The sequence below is a fragment of the Crocodylus siamensis genome, chromosome 6 (assembly GCF_052110815.1).
Source record: "Crocodylus siamensis isolate JL-2025a chromosome 6, ASM5211081v1, whole genome shotgun sequence".
NCBI classification, from domain to species: Eukaryota; Metazoa; Chordata; order Crocodylia; family Crocodylidae; genus Crocodylus; species Crocodylus siamensis.
The window spans coordinates 30,219,534-30,239,036 of NC_143400.1; the positions used below are offsets into that span (position 1 = coordinate 30,219,534).

A 19,503-nucleotide genomic window follows, 5' to 3' on the forward strand; every position below is an offset into this window, starting at 1 on the left:
CAGTGAGAGGTGCTGTGAGCCCCAAGGGCTGCTAGAGCCCCAGTGAGGGGGCTGAGGGCTTGGAGCCCAGTATGTATGTGTTTGTGTGTCTAAAGAAAGACCCAGTGCAAACCACTGCAAGGCATGGGACGTAAGGGGTGGTTGGAGTGTGTAAAGAGTGCCGGTTACTATGGGGGCATTCAAAGAGCAACTTCCTAATTATTTAACAACAAGGTGTGGGAGGAAAGCAAGGCGGGTGGTTTGCTTGGAGACAGGGGTGGTCTAGAGCTAGCATCGCGCCTGGCAGTTGCACTTTGTGTAGCTGGTTAGTTAGTTACCTGGTCGTAAAAGGACACCAGGTTTATCAGGTATGATCTATCTTCCACAAAGCCGTGCTGGTTGTTTTTTAATAACCTGTCAGTTACAAGCTTGTGATTGACGGCATCTTTAACAATTTTTTCAAAAGTTTTTCCAAGGACCAAAGTCAAACTTACTGGTTTGTACTGTGCAGGGTCATCCCTCCTCCCTTTTTTAAAGGTGGGCACCACGTTGGCCCTCTTCCAGTTGTCTGAGACCACTTCTGAGTTCCACAAGTGTTCGAATACCTTCGCCAAGGGCCCTGCTATGAGTTCAGCCAGTTCTTTCAGGACTTTTGGATGTAGGTCATCTGGCCCAGCAGACTTGAAAAGGTCCAGTTGTTCTAAGAGGGCCCTCACTTGTTCGGGACTGATTTCATGTTGTCTGTAGGCTTCCCTGTGTCTTCTGGGCCTCTGGATGGATGCACAGCTCCTATTAGCCTTCTGCAATACCGATGTGAAGTATTCATTTAGTAGCTCAGCCTTTTTTGTGGGAGTCAGCTGTCAATATCTTCACCAGAGACCTGGAAGATGGGATGAAATGCACCCTTAGCAAGTTTTCAGATGACACCAAGCTGGAGGAAGTAGTAGATATTCTGGAGGGTAGGGCTAGGACTTAAAGAGACCTCAAAAAATTGGAGGATTGGACCAAGCAAAATCTCATGAGGTTCAATAAGGAGAAGTGCAAAGTCCTGCACTTAGGATGGAACAAGCCCATGCACCAGTACAGGCTGGGGGCTGGCTGGTTAAGCAGCAGCTCTGCAAAAAAGGACCTGGGGATTACAGTGGACAGTAAACTGGATATGAGCCAACAATGTGCCCTTGTTGCCAAGAAGGCTAACGGCATCCTGGGCTGCATTGGTAGGAGCATTGCCAGCAGATGGAGGAAAGTGATTCTTCCCCTCTGTTCAGCACTGGTGAAGCCATATCTGGAGTACCGTGTTCAGTTTTGGGCCCCCAATGCAGAAAGGATGTGGGCAAATTGGAGAGAGTCCAGTGGAGGGCAACAAAAATGGTTCAGGGGCCACGGCACATGGCTTAGGAGACACTGAGGGAACTGGGTTTATTTAGTTTGGAGAAGAGAAGACTGAGAGGGGATTTAATAGCAGCCTTCAACTACCTGAAGGGTGGGTCCAAAGAGGATGGAGCTTGTCAGTTCTCAGTGGTGGCAGATGACAGAACAAGCAGCAGTGTTCTCAAATTGCAGCCACAGAAGTTTAGGTTAGATATTAGGAAAAACTTTCACTAGGGGGGTAGTAAAGAACTGGAACAGGTTACCTGGAAAGGTGCTGGAATCTCCATCCTTGGAGTTTTTTAAGACCTGGCTAGACAGAGCCTTGTGTGGGATGATCTAGTTGGGGATCATCCTGCTTTGAGTAGTGGGTTGGACTAGATGTGACCCGACATCTCTTCCAATCCTCGTGTTCTCTGATTTGGTGAGTGGCTTTATGTAGTGGGTTGCTCTTGCCACAAGGTGATAGAGGAGAAAGTAATACAGTAGTATGTTTGCATAAGTGGGGGGCAACCATTTTTCCAGATGTGCCACAAATTAGCTCCAGACCCTCCTTGAGTGCCACCCATATTCCCTTTCCTTCCCAGATCTGCTGCTTTGCTTTTTTCTTCCTACCCAGTGTTCCTCATCTGATCTTCTGCTCTGCTTTCTGCACCTACCCAATCTGCTGCTGCTGCCTGTCTCATCTTCAGGCTCCTGTTTGCCATGCAGAGGCTGCCCGTGACACTTGTGACACGCATGCTGCAGGTTGGGCATTTGCATTGAATAAATGGTTACCCCAGGGTAAGTTGTGAACTGACACCCATGGAATTGTATCCATGGGACTTTTAGACCAGATATGAGCAAGTTACTCTAGCATGGGGCTGTACCTTGTGTGCTACCTCCTATTTTACGCTGGTATAAAGCCTGATTACCCCAGTGTAAGTATGTTGTGTGTCTAGATCCTTAGCATTTATTCTTGTCAGCCACCCTGCATTGTGTCTAGTGAAGCAATGTAAGCAATTGAAAGGCACTGATCAGAATTAGGCCATATACCACAATCTCCCCCACGTCCAAGTTGACTGGGGACTTGGAGTCCTGCTCTCTAAAGTGGGTTGTTACTGATGCTGTATTTTGTGCCAGTTTGGGGGATATGAGATGCACTTTGTGGGCTACAGGGTGCAAGTTTGACATCGACTTCACTGGTGAAGTAGTGAAGATGATTTCAAGACCAGAAGGAACATAGTAAGTGTGGGCTCTCCAGCACTGGTGGATTGTAAAACGTGGCCCTGCCCTGCAGTCCGAGACCCGGGGCTCCAGTGCTATTCGGGGAGGTGGATGAAACACAGGTGGTGTTTCTGCTGCCTGGCATGGAGCAACCTGGCTGTAATTGGGTCCCTTGGCAGGGCTATTTGAGTGGCAGGGTTGCTGAATGGGGGTGTTAGGCCAGGCTGTGAGGAAGCAGCCTGGGATGCGTCATGGAAAGGCTGTAAAATACCGAGGCAGGAAGCCCTAGAGTCCTGAACAATGTTCAGAGCAGCATCAATTTCCAGATGCAGCAATTGTGGGTGTGAGGGAAATGGAGAGCCCTTTTGAACTCTTCCCAAAGAGGCAGGGTCAGCAGGTGATGATGCATCCTTCTTTGTAGGTGCAGCCCTTTCCTCCAAATTGTCCCCTTGGCAATAGCTGGTGGCCGTTCAATGGAAGAATCGCTGCCCTGGCCCTGTGTTTCACCCCCCATCCCTTTCACTGAGTGCTTGATCTGAGAGAACTGGGAGAATATCTGTGGTGTTTGTTTTTTCCCTTTGGCCTTTACAGGGCCAACAGAAAAGGTAGCTGGTCTTGTTGGATATAATAGAACTGTTTGTATCACTGCCATGCTGCCTGCCAGCTTTCCGCAGACGAAGGGGTTAAAAGTTTGAGTCCTTCCTCTGCCACCAATTTCCCAGGGGCCTTCAAGGTGCTTATCCTCTCTGGGAGTTATAAAAAGGGGATAACAGCCCTGCCCTGCTTTATGGGGTGGGGGGCAGGTTCAGGAGCATGAGGTGTTTGGGTATTGCGGTACCAGGGGGATCATTTAGTGCTATGGGCTGTACATGTTCATGGCAAGACCCAGTCATGGTCCGAGAGAGATTGCAGTTAAAACGGACAAAGGAGGTGGGCAGCAGAGGCACGGAGAGGCGAGGTGATGTGTCTAGGGTCACCCAGCCGGGCTTTGGCAGAACTGGGAATAAAACCCCAGTATCTGGGCTTGTAGCCCAGTGCTCTGTGCATGGTGAAAGAGATCCCATGGCTGGGTCCTCCCAGGGTCCTGACCCCATGCCTGATGTATCAGAGATGCAACAGACTCATCCCCTTAGCGAGCACATGGGCCAAGGTCCCACTGGGCTGGGATTGCAGACTGGCTCTGTCCCATCTTCTTCCCCCACCTCTTTTAATGCTGAGGAAGGAGAAGCATGCCCCTGCTGTGCTGGTCTCTTGGCCGCGATTGTGAATTCTTAACTCTCTTTCATTTTAAATGTTTCATTTTACTGTGGCTCCCACTTGTCAGATCAATAAGAACAGTGAACAGCTGCAAGGCGCAGAGACGCTGGGATAGAGATACTGTAGGGAGTTCAGCACGGTGATGGTGTGTTGCCCTTCTTCCCCATACAGCAATCAGGGTGCAGGGATAGAAGCCACCCAGCTGTTTCCTATGGGTATATTGTGTGGGCAGAAGTGTGTGATGGCAGATATTGTTTGCAGAACAGGGGCACAGTGAAGGGCCTCTGGTCATACCCATGCTCTCCAGAGACTTTGCGTGAATGAAAACAGAGTAAGGGCATCTAACAGATGCCTGGAATCTTTTTCATGCTTAGGAATGGGAGAAACCAGGAGATCTCTGGCATGGTTTAGAAAGGGGTGGCAAAGGAGGGTTTGGAAAGTCCTGACTGCCTTGCGAAGCAACCAGCAGCCTAAGGAAATGAGACTTCGAGCAAGTATGGAGACAGCCACTGCCATCGTGTGGAAGGGGCTGGGAGGGCGAGACTTCAAGGAGGGACAATTAAATGCTGATAATATCTGGCTTGGGAGGCTTCCAGGCACTGCATGCTGGTGCGGTGTATTGGAGGCGTGCAGCGAGAGGCAAAGTAGCTGACAGCTTCCAAGCAGGAGGGCTCTTGCACCTTGGCCTTGTGTCCACAGCAGGGGATTGGGTCTCTGCCACATGGGACACCTAAGATCCAGGAAAGTGCACTGTCTCCACCACCGCTCAGGTTTGTTGTGCATGGTGCTGCACACGCAGTCCCAGGTACTCTCTGCCTTGGAGATCCTAGTCTAACTTGACCAAGAGCAGGAGCTACAGGACAGTCAAATGACCTGCCTAAGGTCACCCAACTCACTGGTGGCAGAGATGGGTGGTATGGGAGGCTTAGCCTGAGGCTGGGTGGCAGAGCGGTGCCAGCTTTTGCCTGGGTGGACTTTGTTTCTGGTAGAGATTGGCATCTTTGTGCGAGAGGGAGGCGGGTGTGGGAGGCAGAAGGCAATTGTAGTGATGTCAGAGCTGTATTGCAACGAGAATGCGTTCCTCTCCCGCGGGTTTGGGGGCATTGGCTGCCAGCTACGTTGGTGCTCCTCACAAGCTGTGAAACAATTGGAGTCCTCTGCTGGGGGGTTGCCTTGCTCACAGGGGCTGCTGACCTGTCTCCCTGGAGCACTCAGCCCTCCTGCTTCCTATGCAGGGCTCAACTGACTGCTTAAGCATGAGGCTGTTTGGGCCAGTGGTTGCTTAGAGCCACCCTCAGTGACCCCCACAAAATGCAGCTTAGCTGGGTCCTGCCAGGCTGTTTGCAGAGCAGGGCCAGCCTAAGTAGAATATGTTGGTCACTGGGTTCTTTCTTTCTGGGTGCTTCTCCCTGCCTAAGATGTCTGCATGGCCACCCCCTCCTGCCATATCTGGAAGCGTCACCATCCAATCCGGGGCAGGGGGTTGGACCTGATGATCTGTTTAGGTCCCTTCCGATCCTAAGTACTATGATACTATCCTTCATGCCACCCCTGCAAGGCCTGCTGCCCACTGTATTGGGAGGTGCACAGGCAATTGACTTGCCCAAGTCATCCCGGGCACTTATGCCAGAGCAGAGGATTTGAATTCAGGTTCCCTGAGCCCTGGGTTGGATCCCTGACTGCTTGGCTGGTCTTCTCAGTGAGGCTTTGCCAAACACTTTGCTGATTTTCAAACCATCTCATTCCTTTGCCTCCACCTTCACAGTTTTTCTCTCCACAGACTTTGCATCTCCAGACACATCCGTGTGTGTGTCTTTTCCCTGTGTTCCTGAGGGTAGAGCAGAAAGATCCTGTTCCCTGGGCCAGGCATGCCATGGCTCTGACCCCCAAGGGCTATGCGACCCACAGCCTTCAGGCTGAGGAGAAATTAAACAGCAAGAGAAAGGTAGGCAATTCCTTAGGGAAGGTGCCAGATTTACGGCTGCTTGCCATATCAGATGGGGGCAGGGGGGTGAGTTGGAGTCTGAGCAGGAGCAGTGTACTGGAAGCAAAAGCTTCAAGTCCTGTTTCAAGGAGCTTTGCTATTGCAGGAGATACCACCCACTGAGCGAGTACTAGAAGCTTCTCTCCTGGGGTGTCTGAGACCCACACTTCTAGTGGGCACCCCCACCTTGTTTCCAGTTGAAGAGGCAGCTTCCACAAAGCGGTGTGGCAGGCTGGAGAGTGCCACGGCCCCACAGATGAGAACTGTGCCTCTCTGAAAGCCAGTGGGGTTCAGGCACTCCAGTCCTAGGAGCCATTCTTGGGCCAAGCTTTTATTTCTGGTACGGGGTCCCAGGGGACAGGGGAGGGAGGAGCTGGGGGTGACAGATTTTTTTCATAGATTTTCATAGACATTAGGGCTGGAAGGGACCTCGGAAGATCATCGAGTCCAGCCCCCTGCCCCAGGGGCAGGAAGTCAGCTGGGGTCATAGGATCCCAGCAAGATAAACATCCAAATTTCTTCTGAAGGCGTTCAAAGTAGGTGCTTGGATCACCTCCGATGGCAGGCTATTCCAGAGCTCGGACAGTAAAGAAGTTCTTCCTTACGTCCGGCCTGAAATGGTCTTGCAGGAGCTTATAACCGTTCAACCTCGTCATCCCTTGGTGCACTCTGGTAAACAAATATTCCCCCAGATCCTGGTGAACACCCCTGATAAACTTATAGGTAGCCATCAGATCGCCTCTGAGCCTGTGCTTTTCCAGGCTGAAGAGCCCCATGGCTCTCAGCCTGTCGTCGTATGGTCTGTTTTCCTGACCTGATCATGTGTGTGGCTGTTCTCTAGACTCTCTCAAGCTTCTCCTCAAGATGTTTGTTTCCTCAGGAGAAGATCTGGCCACCGGCCATCGGGATGAAGCTGGAAATCATCACCCCTTTCCTGGGTGTGCACCGCCCCTTTGTGGGACGCTGTTGCCAGATCTGCACCCCCAGGAGCTGGGTAAGGGAGTGAGGCAGGACCGGGCTGGGGTCAGGGTTGGGCCTTTGCTTCCATGTGCTCCTCGATGAGGTTCCTCTCAGTGAGGGCCACAGCAGACTGGCAAGGGAGTTGTTCACAAAACTGGCTCTGCTCTGGTAAGCAGCAGCCTCCTCCCAAAGGTGAAGGGGAAACTTATTCATTGAAGTGCATCCCAGTAACACCTGCCTCTCCTTCTGCCTTCAGGAATCCTTTTTCCACAAGCATCTTCACTCCTTGGGCTTCCACAATGCCATCCGGGTGACGGAGGAGGACACCAGGTTAGAAGGGGCAAGGGTTAGATGGGAGATCTTTGGGCCGTGCCTCCATGCTGGGGTAATTTCCTTCTCTTTTCAGCTTGCCTGTGGCTTGTGTCCACTCTATGACTGAGAGGTAGCTCAGGGCAGAGATGTTGGTGTGAACTCACCCCTCTGGTCCATACCCATGGCCCGGGTTGGACCTGTATAGCCTAGGTTGCCATGTTTGCTGTTCTTAGCATCTGCTGTAGCTCCATCAAAGCTAGTTGGGGTGAGCTGGCACACACTACAGTCACTCCTCCAACTTGCAGATGCAAGCTGAGGCTGGAGATATAGGTGTCAGGATTCTTGGGTTTCATCTCCAGCTCTGCCACTGATTCAGCATACAACTTTGGCTCAGTCCATTTCCCTCTGGTTAGCCCATCTGAATCAGACTGAAAAGTAACACTGCTTCTCTCCCTCCCAGGACTGTTGTAGCTTCCTTATTTATCCTCACTAGCTAATTAGCCTAATACGTAATTAGTTTAATTATTGTTTGGAAAGCTCTTTGAAAGCTGCTGTCCCCAAGTGCAGAGGATTACTGAGTGGAGAGGAGAGCACTTGATTCATTTTTTCTCAGTTCACATGCCAGCCCCAGCAAAGAGGCACTACAGATCATCAGACTGCCTTGTTACCAAGATTCCTTCTCTGCTGCGGATAGGGGAATATTCAGAGATTGGGGAGGAGAAGAGGGTTCTTTCTGATCGCTTTTCTAGAGCCAGTGTTGGGGAAAGCGTCCTAAGCCTTTGTGTAGGTCTGACTAACCAGCGTCTAGCCATGTGAGCTGTTAGGCATTAAAAATCATGCTGTCCCATGCCCTTTCTGGTATTGCCTCTACCCCAGTTCCATGACCGAAGTCTGATGTTTGTCTGCAGAACCAGGAGCTTCCCAAGTGCTATGTTTAGAGAGCATCTGGCCTGCTTTCAGAAGGTGCTGAGCCCTTGCATTCTCTACCAGTTCAAAAGCAGCATCGTGGCTGTTGAGCAGTTTTCTCAAATCTGGTCTTTCTCCTTTATGTTGTTTTAAATTATAGGACTCATGTCTCTGAATGGTTCAGTAATTTATGGCCCCTCAGAGCAACTTGGGAGTTACAGTATGTTCAGAAACAAAGCTACAACCCCGGATCACTATGGGCACACAAGTGGGTAGTCAGCAGGGTGTGATTTTAAAGTCTGACCTGTGTGCTGTGAGTAGGGATTCAAGGGGATCCTTTGTCCATGGGTTTCTGGTTTTCTTGCATGACGAGATGCTTTCCCACACCTGTTAGCTTGCAAGGAATGAAGCCCAACTTAAGTATCTTTGTCTGTTGCCTGACCTGCTCTGATCTGGGGCTGATTTAGAGAATGTCTGTCACCTTGGAAAATCTGGGCTAGAGACCAGAGATGAAGTGAACTCAGAGGCTGAGCCAAGAGTAGAGCGTCTGTCTCCCAGTTCCCAGTCCAGTACCCATCCCATGAGCCCACCCTATTGTAAAAGCCTTCCTAGAAGGCCACCTGGCTCAGTTGTCTAGAAAACCTGTGTGAATTAGGCATCAAATATTGAGGTAAGACTTTCTGTAATGCATGTCAACCCCTGTCCTAACCTCTGTGAAGGAAAGGAGATGCAGGAGGGCTGGGTTTATTAAAGGAATGGGGTGTCTAAGTAAGACAAACACACCGAGGGACTGATTCAGGAACTGCCAGCCTAAGTAGGAAGTCTCATACTGGATTCACTGGGAATTAGCTTGGGCAAGGATCCTCCATTAGGCAGGGGGTTGTACTCACTAGAGGACCTATAGAGATCTCTTTCCACCCCACTTCTCTATGATTTCTGTGGAGTCACTTCCCCTCCCAGCACTTCAGCTGTGTAGAATGGAATAATAATTCTGGCTTCCTGTATGAAATGTGTGGTGATCCCAGGATGCAAAGTGCTGGATAAGCAGTCACCAGCCTTACTGTGAATCCTTAGGAGGCATCTCCTTGCATACCAGGCGGCACTGGATGCACAGCATGTTCCTGGGTTTTGACAAGCACCTGCATCTCTCTCTCTCTCACTTTCCCCAGGTACAGGGGCTGGCTGGTTCGAAGGCTCTGCCACTTCCTGGCAATATTCAATTGGAAAATTCCTTCTAGTGCCCCTGGAGACTTTGAGAAGAAAATCTGCCACAGCAAGAGGTATCTTTCCAGGATTGTTTTTAAGGAAGCTGCTCTTCACCCTGGGGGCTGGCCAGGAACTCGAGTTCTGGCCTGCCCATGGTTGTCTTATGCTGTTACAGTCCTCTGTGCTTTGGATCCTGTGCAGCAGGGCACTGGGGCTGTGGGGTGATGAGAGAGCTTGGACCTAGAGTTCAGGTGTAGATAGTCCCAGCATCTTGCACTAGTCATGAGACCCTTGCTCCTTTCAGAGCAATGTAGATTATACACAGAGCTGGAAATCAGGGCAGGGAAGACACCTGAGTCAGGACTTCTGGGTTCTGTTCTCTGCTTTGCTATTTATACCCTGTCCACCCTGGGATTCAGCCTCTGCAACAGGTTGAAACATTTCTCTATGGCCTTTTTATGGGTTTGCAACTAAATGAAGCTCAGTTCCAGGGAAAATGCTTCCCCTGGCAATAGCATCTTCTTATCAAGTGCCCGACTGCCAAAACTCCCAGTGTGGCCGTGTGTAGGCTGGGTCTGCAGGCATGAGGGGATTGCAGAGCACGTAATTTGCCTGTGCATGAGTACCAAATGAAAGATGCATGGATATCAGGGTGCACAACACAAGACTGTTTAGGTACTCCTGTGGGTGGATGAAGCACAAAGCACAGAACCTCCACTATGCTGTGAGGCTGTGTGCCCAGTTATACCTCCTAGCTGCTGCATAGACATAGCCTTGCGCTGAGTAATGGGGACCTTTGTTCAGACTGGTTTGGCTCTTGGGACTCTCATGTGTTTCCAGCACAATTTGTATCAGAAAGCTGGAAAAAAGCCTTCTTAATTTGACCTGGCATGTTTATACAAAGTGTTATACAGGTACCACTGCAGTGGTGTGATGATATCAGGTGCAAAATTGTCCTATCAACACTTTGCCAGCCTTGAGAGAATGAATGGGCCTGAAGCTCTTTGGGTGTAATGCCAGCAATACTCACTGACTTCTCCCAGCTGAGGCTGCAGCCCTGGGCTTAGTGATCCTCTGATGTGAGGCACCTTTGCTGATTGAAAGGTGCTAAGCAGTGTCTACATAAAGGATCCTTTTCTCTCTGGGGCCCCATCTCCTCATCTGCATTTAGTTAGAACCTCTGGCATTTTCCTCCCTGCATTTCTTTTGGTAAATTATGATCTGCAAGTCTGGCTTTGATGTCAGGCTGAGCTGACTAAAGTGGTACACTGTGTGACCAGATAAGCTGGCGGGCGTGATGCCATTGGAGAAGCAGCACTCTGATGATTAGATTATCAGCAGATAGAAAAACAGTCCAGCAAATCACCAAGGTTTGTTACAAGTTGAATTGTTGGTGTCACCTAGAATATCATCTCTTGGCCGTTAGCTGTGTTACAGGAGCACTTGGTGCCTGCAGCAGAGATCAGGGCCGAGTTGTATCAGATGCAGTACATTCAGAAAGTGAGAGCGAGTCCTTGCCCTGTGCTAGAGCCATGGTGCAGAGGTGGATGGGAATTAAGTCACCTGCCCACAGCGAGGCAGGAAATCTGCAGGGTAGATATAAATTCATGATTATTATTGATTATATGTGACAGACACATTAGCTCAATGCAAAGAGCCCCAGTGTGCTAGGTGCTGCACAAAAAAGATGGCCTCTATTCCCAAAGAGCTTGTAAACAAGATATAGAACAAGAGCCAGGAGGTGAACGAAGACAGGGCAATGCAGGGAGGCAGTGCTGGTCAGAAAGGTGGTCTGTAGCTGCAGGACCTCAGCTGCCTAAGTACTGTCAGGGTCCCTGTCACACCTGTGCTTTGGGCCGGACCTAAAGCCTGTGGATGTCAGTGGGAAGGCTCCTGTCAGCCTGTTATGAACTTGGATGTGTTGTCTCTAAGCAGGTGCAGCAGAGTTTATGGTGGGGACAGAAAGTTTCATAGTTTCTAGGGTTGGAAGGGACCTGAGCAGATCATCTAGTCTGACCCCCTGCCATGGCAGGAAAGAGTACTGGGGTCAAATGACCCCAGCAAGATGTTTATCTAACCTCCTCTTAAACACCCCCAGGGTAGGGGCCAGCACCACTTCTCTTGGAAGCTGGTTCCAGACCCTAGCCGCCCTGACCGTGAAGTAGCGCCTCCTGATATCTAACCTAAACCTACCCTCTGCCAGCTTGTGACCGTTATTCCTGGTCACTCCTGGCAGTGTTCGGGGGAACAGTGACTCCCCCAATGTCTGCTGATCCCCCCTGACTAGTTTATAACAGGCCACAAGTTCCCCCCTCAGTCTTCTCTTTTGGAGGCTGAACAGGTTCAGGTCCCATAGTCTCTCCTCATAGGGCCTGCTCTATTGTCCCCTGATCATATGAGTGGCCCTCCTCTGGACCCTCTCCATGCTGTCGACATCCCTCTTGAAGTGTGGCGCCCAGAACTGGACGCAGTACTCCAACTGTGGCCTGACCAGTGCCGCATAGAGTGGGAGGATCACCTCTTTGGACCTGCTCGAGATGCATCTGTGGATGTATGACAAGGTGTGTTTGGCCTTCCTAACTGCCTCCCCACACTGCCGGCCCATGTTCATCTTGGAGTCAATGATGACCCCAAGATCCTTTTCCGCCTCCGTGCTGACAAGAGGGGAGTTCCCCAACCTGTAGGTATGGTGCTGGTTGTTCCTCCCCAGGTGCATCACTTTGCACTTGTCGGTGTTGAATCCCATCCTATTCTCATCCGCCCACCCTTGTAACCTGTCCAGGTCTGATTGTAGCCTGTTGCACCCTTCCAGTGTGCCCACGTCCCCCCACATCTTAGTGTCATCAGCAAATTTGAACAGGGTGCTTTTTACCCCCTCGTCCAAATCACTGATGAAGATGTTGAACAGTGCGGGCCTGAGGACCAAGCCCTGGGGGACCCCACTGCCCACGTCCTTCCAGGTTGAGAAGGACCCATCCACTACCACCCTCTGGGTGCAGCCCTCCAGCCAGTTGGCGACCCATTTGACTGTGTGGGTGTCTACACGACAGCCCCCCAGTTTCTTAATGAGCATGGGGTGAGAGACAGTGTCAAAAGCCTTCCGGAAGTCCAGGAAGACTATATCCACTGCTACCCCTGCATCTAATGATCTGGTGATCTGATCGTAAAAGGCCACCAGGTTGGTCTGACAGGACCTGCCACTGATGAACCCATGTTGGTTGCCCCTAAGCATGCAGTCCCCTGCTGGCCCCTCCTGGATGTGTGCCAGCATAATTTTCTCGAACAGCTTGCCTAGGATCGAGGTAAGACTAACCGGCCTATAGTTTCCCGGGTCCTCCTTCCTGCATTTTTTGAAGTTGGGGACCCTCTTCCAGTCCTCCGGTACCTCACCAGAGCACCACGAGTGCTCGTAAAGCCGTGCCAGGGGACTTGCAGTGACCTCGGCCAGTTCCTCTAGAACTCTAGGGTGGAGATCATCCGGACCGGCTGACTTGAATATGTCCAACCCCTCCAGAAGCTCCCTAACTAAATCCTCGCTAACCCGTGGCCCAGGTGAGCCTCCCCCAGGGCCTGAGGGGGGCCGAGCAGGGAGGTGGCTGTTTTGGTCCCTACTTAGGAAGACGGAGGCAAAGAAATCGTTAAACATGTTAGCTTTGCCATCTGGTGTGACAACCAAGTTTCCCAGTGCGTCCTGCAAGGGCCCCACATTACCCGGGACCTTCTTTTTACCCCCTATGTATTTAAAAAAGGACTTCTTATTGTCCTTAAACTGGGAAGCTAGTCCCAGTTCCATCTCTGCCTTGGCCTTCCTCACTACCCCCCTACATCCCCGAGCAACTACAGAATAGTCCTCCCTGGTGATGACCCCTTCTTTCCATTGGGTGTAAGCCTCCTTTGGTGAGCCACGGAGGCTTGTGTGCTCTCCTGCTCCCTTTGATCCTCGCTGGGATTACCTTCCTTTGGGCTTGGAGGACCGTCTCCTTAAGGAGCGACCACTCTCCTTGGACACCTGGCTCCCCTCCCCTCTGGGACCTCAGCGCTTCTCCAACTATCCTCCTTAGCTTGTTGAAGTTTGCCCTCCTAAAATCTAGGGCCGCTGCCTTACTGCATGCCTTTGCCACCTTGCGCTGGATGGTGAATCCCAGCAGGCGATGATCACTGTCGCCCAGGTGGTCGAGCACCCACAGCCCCCTCACCAGGTCATCACCCGTGGCCAGCACTGGGTCCAACAAGGCGTACCCCTTGTTGGGCTGTGCACCTCCTGGGTTAGATGGAGGTCCCGCACTCTGGCCAAGAACCTATGTGAGTGTTCAGACCTGGCTGACTGCTCTTCCCAGCAGATGTCCGGGAAATTCAGGTCCCCCATGACTACCACATCCTTAGCCTTCACTACCTCTGTGAGCTGACCCAAGAATTCCTGGTCAAGCTCTTCTCCCTGGTTGGGAGGTCTGTAGTAGACCCCCACCGTTAAGTCTCTTTCCCCTCGACTGCCTTGTACTCTAACCCAAAGCACTTCAGGGTGCCCCTCCCCTGACTCTTTGCTAATTAACGAGGATGTGTATTCCTCCTTAATATAGAGTGCCACGCCCCCACCTCTCCTTCCTATCCTGTCCCTCCTGTACAGCCTATAGCCCTTGACATTCACCGCCCAATCATGCGTTGCGTCCCACCACGTTTCCGTAATTCCCACTATGTCCGGGCTGGTGTCAGCCAGCAGGAGGGTGAGTTCCTCCTGCTTGTTACCCATATTATGAGCGTTTGTGTAGAGGCATTTGAGGCCTCCTGTGGATGTGTGTACTGACCCCCTAGTCCCAGCGTTACCCTGGCCCCTGTCTCTTACCTGTTTATTCGCTTCGCTTGTTGGTCTGGGCTGGGCTGTAGTTGTGGGTGCTGTTTGGTCTGGCAGTCTGATGTTTCCTCCGCCCTCATCTTCCCCTTCCCCTGACGAGCCTAGTTTAAAGCCTGCTGGAGGAGGTCCGCCAACCTAGAAGAGAACACACGCTTACCTTTAGGGGAAAGGTGGAGCCCATCCCATCCCAGCATGTCTCTTGTCGTGATGTGCCGGTCATGGCTGAGGAAGCCAAAGCCCTCCTTGAAGCACCATTCCTGTAGCCGCCAGTTGGTCTCCGCGATACACGTTTCATGCCGTCTGCCTCGTCCGCTCACTGGCAGGATAGAAGAGAAAACCACATGTGCGCCCATCTCCTTCAGCACACACCCCAGAAAGTGGCAGTCCTCCATCATCAGGCAAAAGGCCGAGTATGACTTGCTGCAGCTGGATTTTAGCCAGGCCACTGGGATTAGTGGGCTGATCTTGGAGAAGGAGGGACAGAGGGTCCAGTTCCCATACCACCTCTAATCCTACAGGGCCTCATTGCTGTGTCAGCTAACACTGGAACCCAGCTCTCATCTCTCCTTTGCTCTGCTCCCTGGAAACACTGTTACTTCCCACTCCCTGGGGTCCCCTTGGCTTCTTACTCAGTAGACGAACTCCAGGCTGGTTCTCACTACATCGGCAAAGCATCTTGCCTTACTCCAAGTCACTGTTGCTGCCGATAGCAAGGGGCTGTGGGCAGGAGCCAGTAGGTTCTCACTGCTGCTATATGTGTTGCTTGCTTCAGTTACCTTTTTAGCCCTTGCAATTTGCTCAACTGATCTCCAGTCTCCTCTTCTTCCCAGGGTACAGGATGTCGTGTTACAGCAGATCTCTCAGGCAAAAGGGGATGGCCCCATTGTCAGCCAGTCCCCAGCAGGCTGGAGGAGTGAGGTTCTCCATGTCCTGGGCCAAGTTCAGGCTCCAATCTCCCTGCTCCTGGTGAGGTAGGTTCTCTCTAGGCCCATGCAAGTGCTGGAAGGGGTTAAGCAGGGGGCTCTGTGACCTGGTTGGGTTGTGTATGTCACTGGTGTAGGGCAGGAGGGCTCACAGGGTGGGGGCTGTGACAGGAGCTGGAAGCTGCAGGCTGTGTGTTCGAGCCCTATATAGGTTCATGCCCTCCAACGGATGTTGTGTGAACCTGGACTGTGCTCTGCTGGCTGCTCCTGCTTGGGCCACAGAGAGCAACCCCACTCCCGTTTCCCATGGGATCCATGCTGAGATGGGGCAGGGGATAGCAGTGGCTCCTGCCCTTGCTACAGGGATAACTATGGAGGCTTAGCTCTCTAGGGCTGGTGGACAGTCTCTTCCAATAGACAGAACAGTGGAGTGGCTGTCGGTGGGCTCTGCTCCTGGCTATGTGACCATAGGCATGTTTGTGTGCCTCAGTTTCCCCACCAGTGGGAAGGCCATTGCAATACAGACCAAGCGCTTGGAGATGTGGGGCTGAAAGGCAGCAGGGAGGAATTATAGCTCTGAGTCTGGCACCTCACGTCAACACGGCATTAGCACACCCAGCAAAAAAAGCAAAGGAGGTGCGGATTCAATTACTGAGGGAGAGAGCTGCCTGCAATGCTGCTTTCTCTCTCTGTCTTTTACAGAGACACAATGGCTGTGTGGGTGGGGTGGTGATGGGAAATCAGCTCCCTGCTGGGAGCTGAGAGGGGGTGCATGTGTGTGCGTGAGTGTGTCTCCAAGACACGTGTGAAGTTCCTTGCAGAGTTGATGAAGAATTTTCTTTGTTTCAAGCAGAGAGGTTGACTGTCTGGGCTGATTTGTGGGCAATGGGTCAACCGGGCTGGGGTAGCCAAGGGCCTGAGGGTCAGTCCAGCCCTCACACCCTCCAGCCTGCAACCCCTTGCTATTCCAAGCCATCTTTCTATCTACCTTCCCTCAGCTCTGCCAGTGCCTTCAGGCCCAAGTTCTCCTTGCATGCTGGAGCTGAGCATGTGAGGGGAGCCTGGGCCTGAAGGCATTGGTAGAGCTGAAGGGAGGTGGAATGATGGGTTGGAATAGCAAGCTGGAGGGTGGGAGGCCTGCCTTGACAAACAGTCACTGCAAGTTGGGTTTGAAGGACTTCAGCAGAGGATAGCCCAGGGCTAGGATTGCTGGCAGCCTCAGGTTGGGACTGAGGGGTGTTGGGATAGTGCCGAGGCCTGGGGTAGAAGGGTGGGATTGAGGAGCCCCACCAGGTGCATGGAGTCCCCATTGACAGGGGACAGAGCAGAGGGAACCTGGGGTACCACAGGCTCAGCTTCTCAGTGGATGCTGCTGGCCTGTATCAGGTGTTAACACTGTCACCTTCCAGCAAGCTCCACTTTTAATGCCGGGAGAGGAAAAAAAATAGCAGCAAGGAGAAATCAAAGGAAAAACCTCTCAGAGCAGGGGAGCGTTATTCTGTTGTTGAGAAATTGGCAATTAAAGGTTCCATTGTGGCCTAATTGCTTGTCTAATTGAGCCGTAATAAAAGAACCCTTATGAACAGTCTGTGGGATTTTAAAGGGAAGAAATTACCCCAGGGAGAAAAGCATTTAGATCTTTCTTGTAAACAACTTGCACAGGTTTGGTGGGGAAATGTGGAGGGGAGGGCAGAACTATTTGGTTGTGCTGGGTTTTCCTCGTGGTTTTGGTTTGGCCGAATCTCATCCTGGTTTAAATCTGCCCGCCCCCCTGCCCCCCCCCTTTTTTTTTTGTAAGCCAAGTTCCTGTTTACACTGCTCCGGGGGAGCTGAGAAAACCACGATTGTCAAATGGAAGTGTAATAGCTCCTATAGCGCTTTTCCTCAGTGCATCTCAATGAGCTACACCCAAAAGGCAAATTCCGTTCTCCTTGTTTTATGCATGGGGGTGTTAAAGCTCAGAGAGGCAACAGGACCTGGCTGAGGTCACTCAGCTGTGGCCTGGGGATACAGCCTAGGTCTCTTGAATTGACCTTGACAGCTATGGGGTAAATTTGGGTATAGGCTCAGCAGAGGCTCAAACTGGTGTGTCTGTGATCTAGCTGAGGCCCTGGAGGGTCTATTGAAAATAGCAGCTATGTGAGAAGCCCCATTTTGGATTCATGTCATAGCCTGGTTCCCAATAGATAAGTTGCCCTGAGAGAATAAAGCCCCACTGGACAGGCCCAGCCAAGAGGTTGAGGCTGGGATATAGCAGGGAGACTGGACCCTGTTCTCTGCTCTCATTGCGTGAGCCTGGGGAGTGCTGCAGCCTGCCTGGTTCTCAAGGATCCGCACAGATAGGCGGATGCAGAGATGCTGTCCTGTGGGCACTGCTTCCCCCTGCATTCACCAGCTGGGCACCTTTTCTCCAGGCTGCTGCCTCCCAGCTGAACTTGCCCTTCACAGGCTTTATGCGTGGGGCACTTCACATCCCTGCTGTAAGGATTTTTCTCTTCCCCCTCCAGGCTGTGCAGCTGGGCTCTGCTCAAAGTTCTGACCCGCTTGTTCCACAATGTGCTGCTCCATAAAGGGCAGGTAGAGATGGTGCGCAAAGCAGCCCAAGTGGTAAGGAGCAGCCAGGCCTGACCCTGGTGGTGGTGTTATCTGTGTCTGGGTAGTGCCTTGAAACCCTGAGGGCTGGGGACTGCAGAACCATGGGACAGAGAGAGAATATGAGTGCGGCTGTCTGTGCCTGGCAGCATGAGTGTGGAGCCCTGCTTGGCTCGGAGGGTGATGCATTTGGCATAGGCAAGGAGGTGGCTTTCTGATGGCCCCAGGGTTTCTCAGGGGACAGATGCCAAAGGAAACTATTTTGGAGCCCAGGGTGGGTGTGTAGCTCTGCAGTGTGGCCCCATCTGGGTGCCACTTACTTGGCATGGCATATATCAGGTCTCAAATTGTGTTCTCCTTCCCCTGCCCAGCCTGATGTCCCCCTGGTTTTCCTCTCGACCCACAAGTCCTGCCTGGATGGGCTGTTGCTTCCCTTCCTCCTGTTCTCGCAGGGCCTCGGGGTGCCCAGAGTGACCTGGGACTACCAAGCCTTTACCCCTCCCCTCAGGTAATGTTGACAAGGGCTGGGTTCTGCTGTTGTCCCACTTATCTCTTGTCTCTCGACAGGTGGCTGAGCCTGCTCCTGTCTTTCCTTCTCATCTACTTCAGTCACTGCTTACTCCCTCTGAATTCTTTCTCCTCGTGCCCTCCCAGCTTAGGGAAGCGTGGGCCAGGGCGGTGGACTGGAGAGGGGTGCTGCTCAGGGATGGAGAGTGCCAGAGTCTCAAGTTTGCTGGCTGCAGTGTCTGTGCTTGTGTCACCTGCAGGGCTCTGCTGAGCCAACTGGGAGGGATTTTCCTGCCACTGGAAGCGGACCATGTGGCAGACAGCAACCAGGGAGCACTCTCCAGGGCCGTCCTTACCTCAGTGAGTTGGGATGGGAAATCTCAGGGCTGCCTCTGCACCATGGGAGACTTCCCTAGGTGGAGAGACTATAGACTGAGGGGAGGTAGAGTCAGTGGGTGGATGAGGGGCAAGGAGGGGGTGGGCACCTAGAGCTGCCAAGGGCTTTGTTGGTCCTGATGCTTGATGAGGGCACTGGGCTGCCTGTCAGCCCTGGGGGAGGTGCCCGGGTGTTGGCAGGAGTGTGTTCCTTGCCTGTGGGTCACTGAACTCATGGGGCTCCTATCCTACCTTCTTCCCCCTAGTACACTGAGGAACTGCTGAAGAGCCGACAGCACCTGGTGATCTTCCTGGAGAAGCCCTTTTCCAGTGCTCCCCACCTCTCTGCCCCCGGCTGGGACTGGCTGGCACTGGTGCTGGGTGCTTTCCAGGCAGGAGCTGTTCCTGATGTCCGGTTGGTGCCTGTGGGCATCTCCTATGATGTGGCCCCTGATGTGTGTTGTGGGGGCCAAGCGGTAAGGCCCTCCTGGTTTAAAGGGGCAGTGTTGGGTTGGGCAGAAGGTGCCATGAGCCAGGACTCCTGGGTTCTGTTCCCATCTTGTGGAGTAAGGATTACCAGCTGGCACAAGGAACTGGGAGCCCAAATGCTTAGGTTCTGTCTTTTGCTCTGGGAGAGGGTCCCCAACACAGGTATCTCCAATTTGGTCTCTTTTTTCTTCACTTGGATACATGCTTTGTGCCTGGCAGGGAAGGAGCCCTGGGAACTCTCCTCATCCTTCTGTTCTGGGGATCGCAGTGGGGGTCTAATGAACCCAGGGACTTCAGCTACTCTCCTGACCCAGATCTCTCACCATCAGTCTCCCCTGTAACCCCAACCTCTTCCTGTCATCTGTACCGTTCTCTGAGACATCAAGTGCCCAAGACATAACCAAGTTGTCTTCTCTCTCTCCTGTTTTGTTGCATTTTTCCCCTCCCCTACTCACTAGCCTTTCACTGATCTGAGGAACCAGGTCCGCTGGATTTTCAAAGGCATCTGTAAGGCACAGCCAGAGCCATTGGAAGCCAGGAGTTTTGGTCACAGGGAGTTTCTGTTGGGGTCTCCAGGGCAGGTGCAAATT

At 52.2% G+C, this 19,503-nt stretch overlaps 1 protein-coding gene across 11 annotated transcripts in view; it reads left to right on the top strand.

The window, feature by feature from the left end:
- Positions 1 to 19,503, top strand: part of GPAT2 (glycerol-3-phosphate acyltransferase 2, mitochondrial) — a 52,786-nt gene that overhangs the window by 4,839 nt on the left and 28,444 nt on the right. For 7 of the 11 annotated variants that reach the window (XM_090051492.1, XM_090051486.1, XM_090051488.1 and 4 more), the window contains exons 2-10: positions 5,591 to 5,755; positions 6,675 to 6,788; positions 7,011 to 7,084; positions 9,142 to 9,252; positions 14,858 to 14,998; positions 17,458 to 17,557; positions 17,914 to 18,050; positions 18,310 to 18,409; positions 18,691 to 18,900. In XM_090051492.1, the coding sequence (XP_089907618.1) occupies positions 5,684 to 5,755; positions 6,675 to 6,788; positions 7,011 to 7,084; positions 9,142 to 9,252; positions 14,858 to 14,998; positions 17,458 to 17,557; positions 17,914 to 18,050; positions 18,310 to 18,409; positions 18,691 to 18,900 (1,059 nt within the window). In that variant the 5' untranslated portion in view covers positions 5,591 to 5,683. Of the gene's footprint in view, positions 1 to 4,467; positions 4,581 to 5,590; positions 5,756 to 6,674; positions 6,789 to 7,010; positions 7,085 to 9,141; positions 9,253 to 14,857; positions 14,999 to 17,457; positions 17,558 to 17,913; positions 18,051 to 18,309; positions 18,410 to 18,690; positions 18,901 to 19,503 lie in introns of those variants that run through there. The other 4 variants (XM_090051490.1, XM_090051494.1, XM_090051493.1 and 1 more) reach the window with 4 other exon arrangements.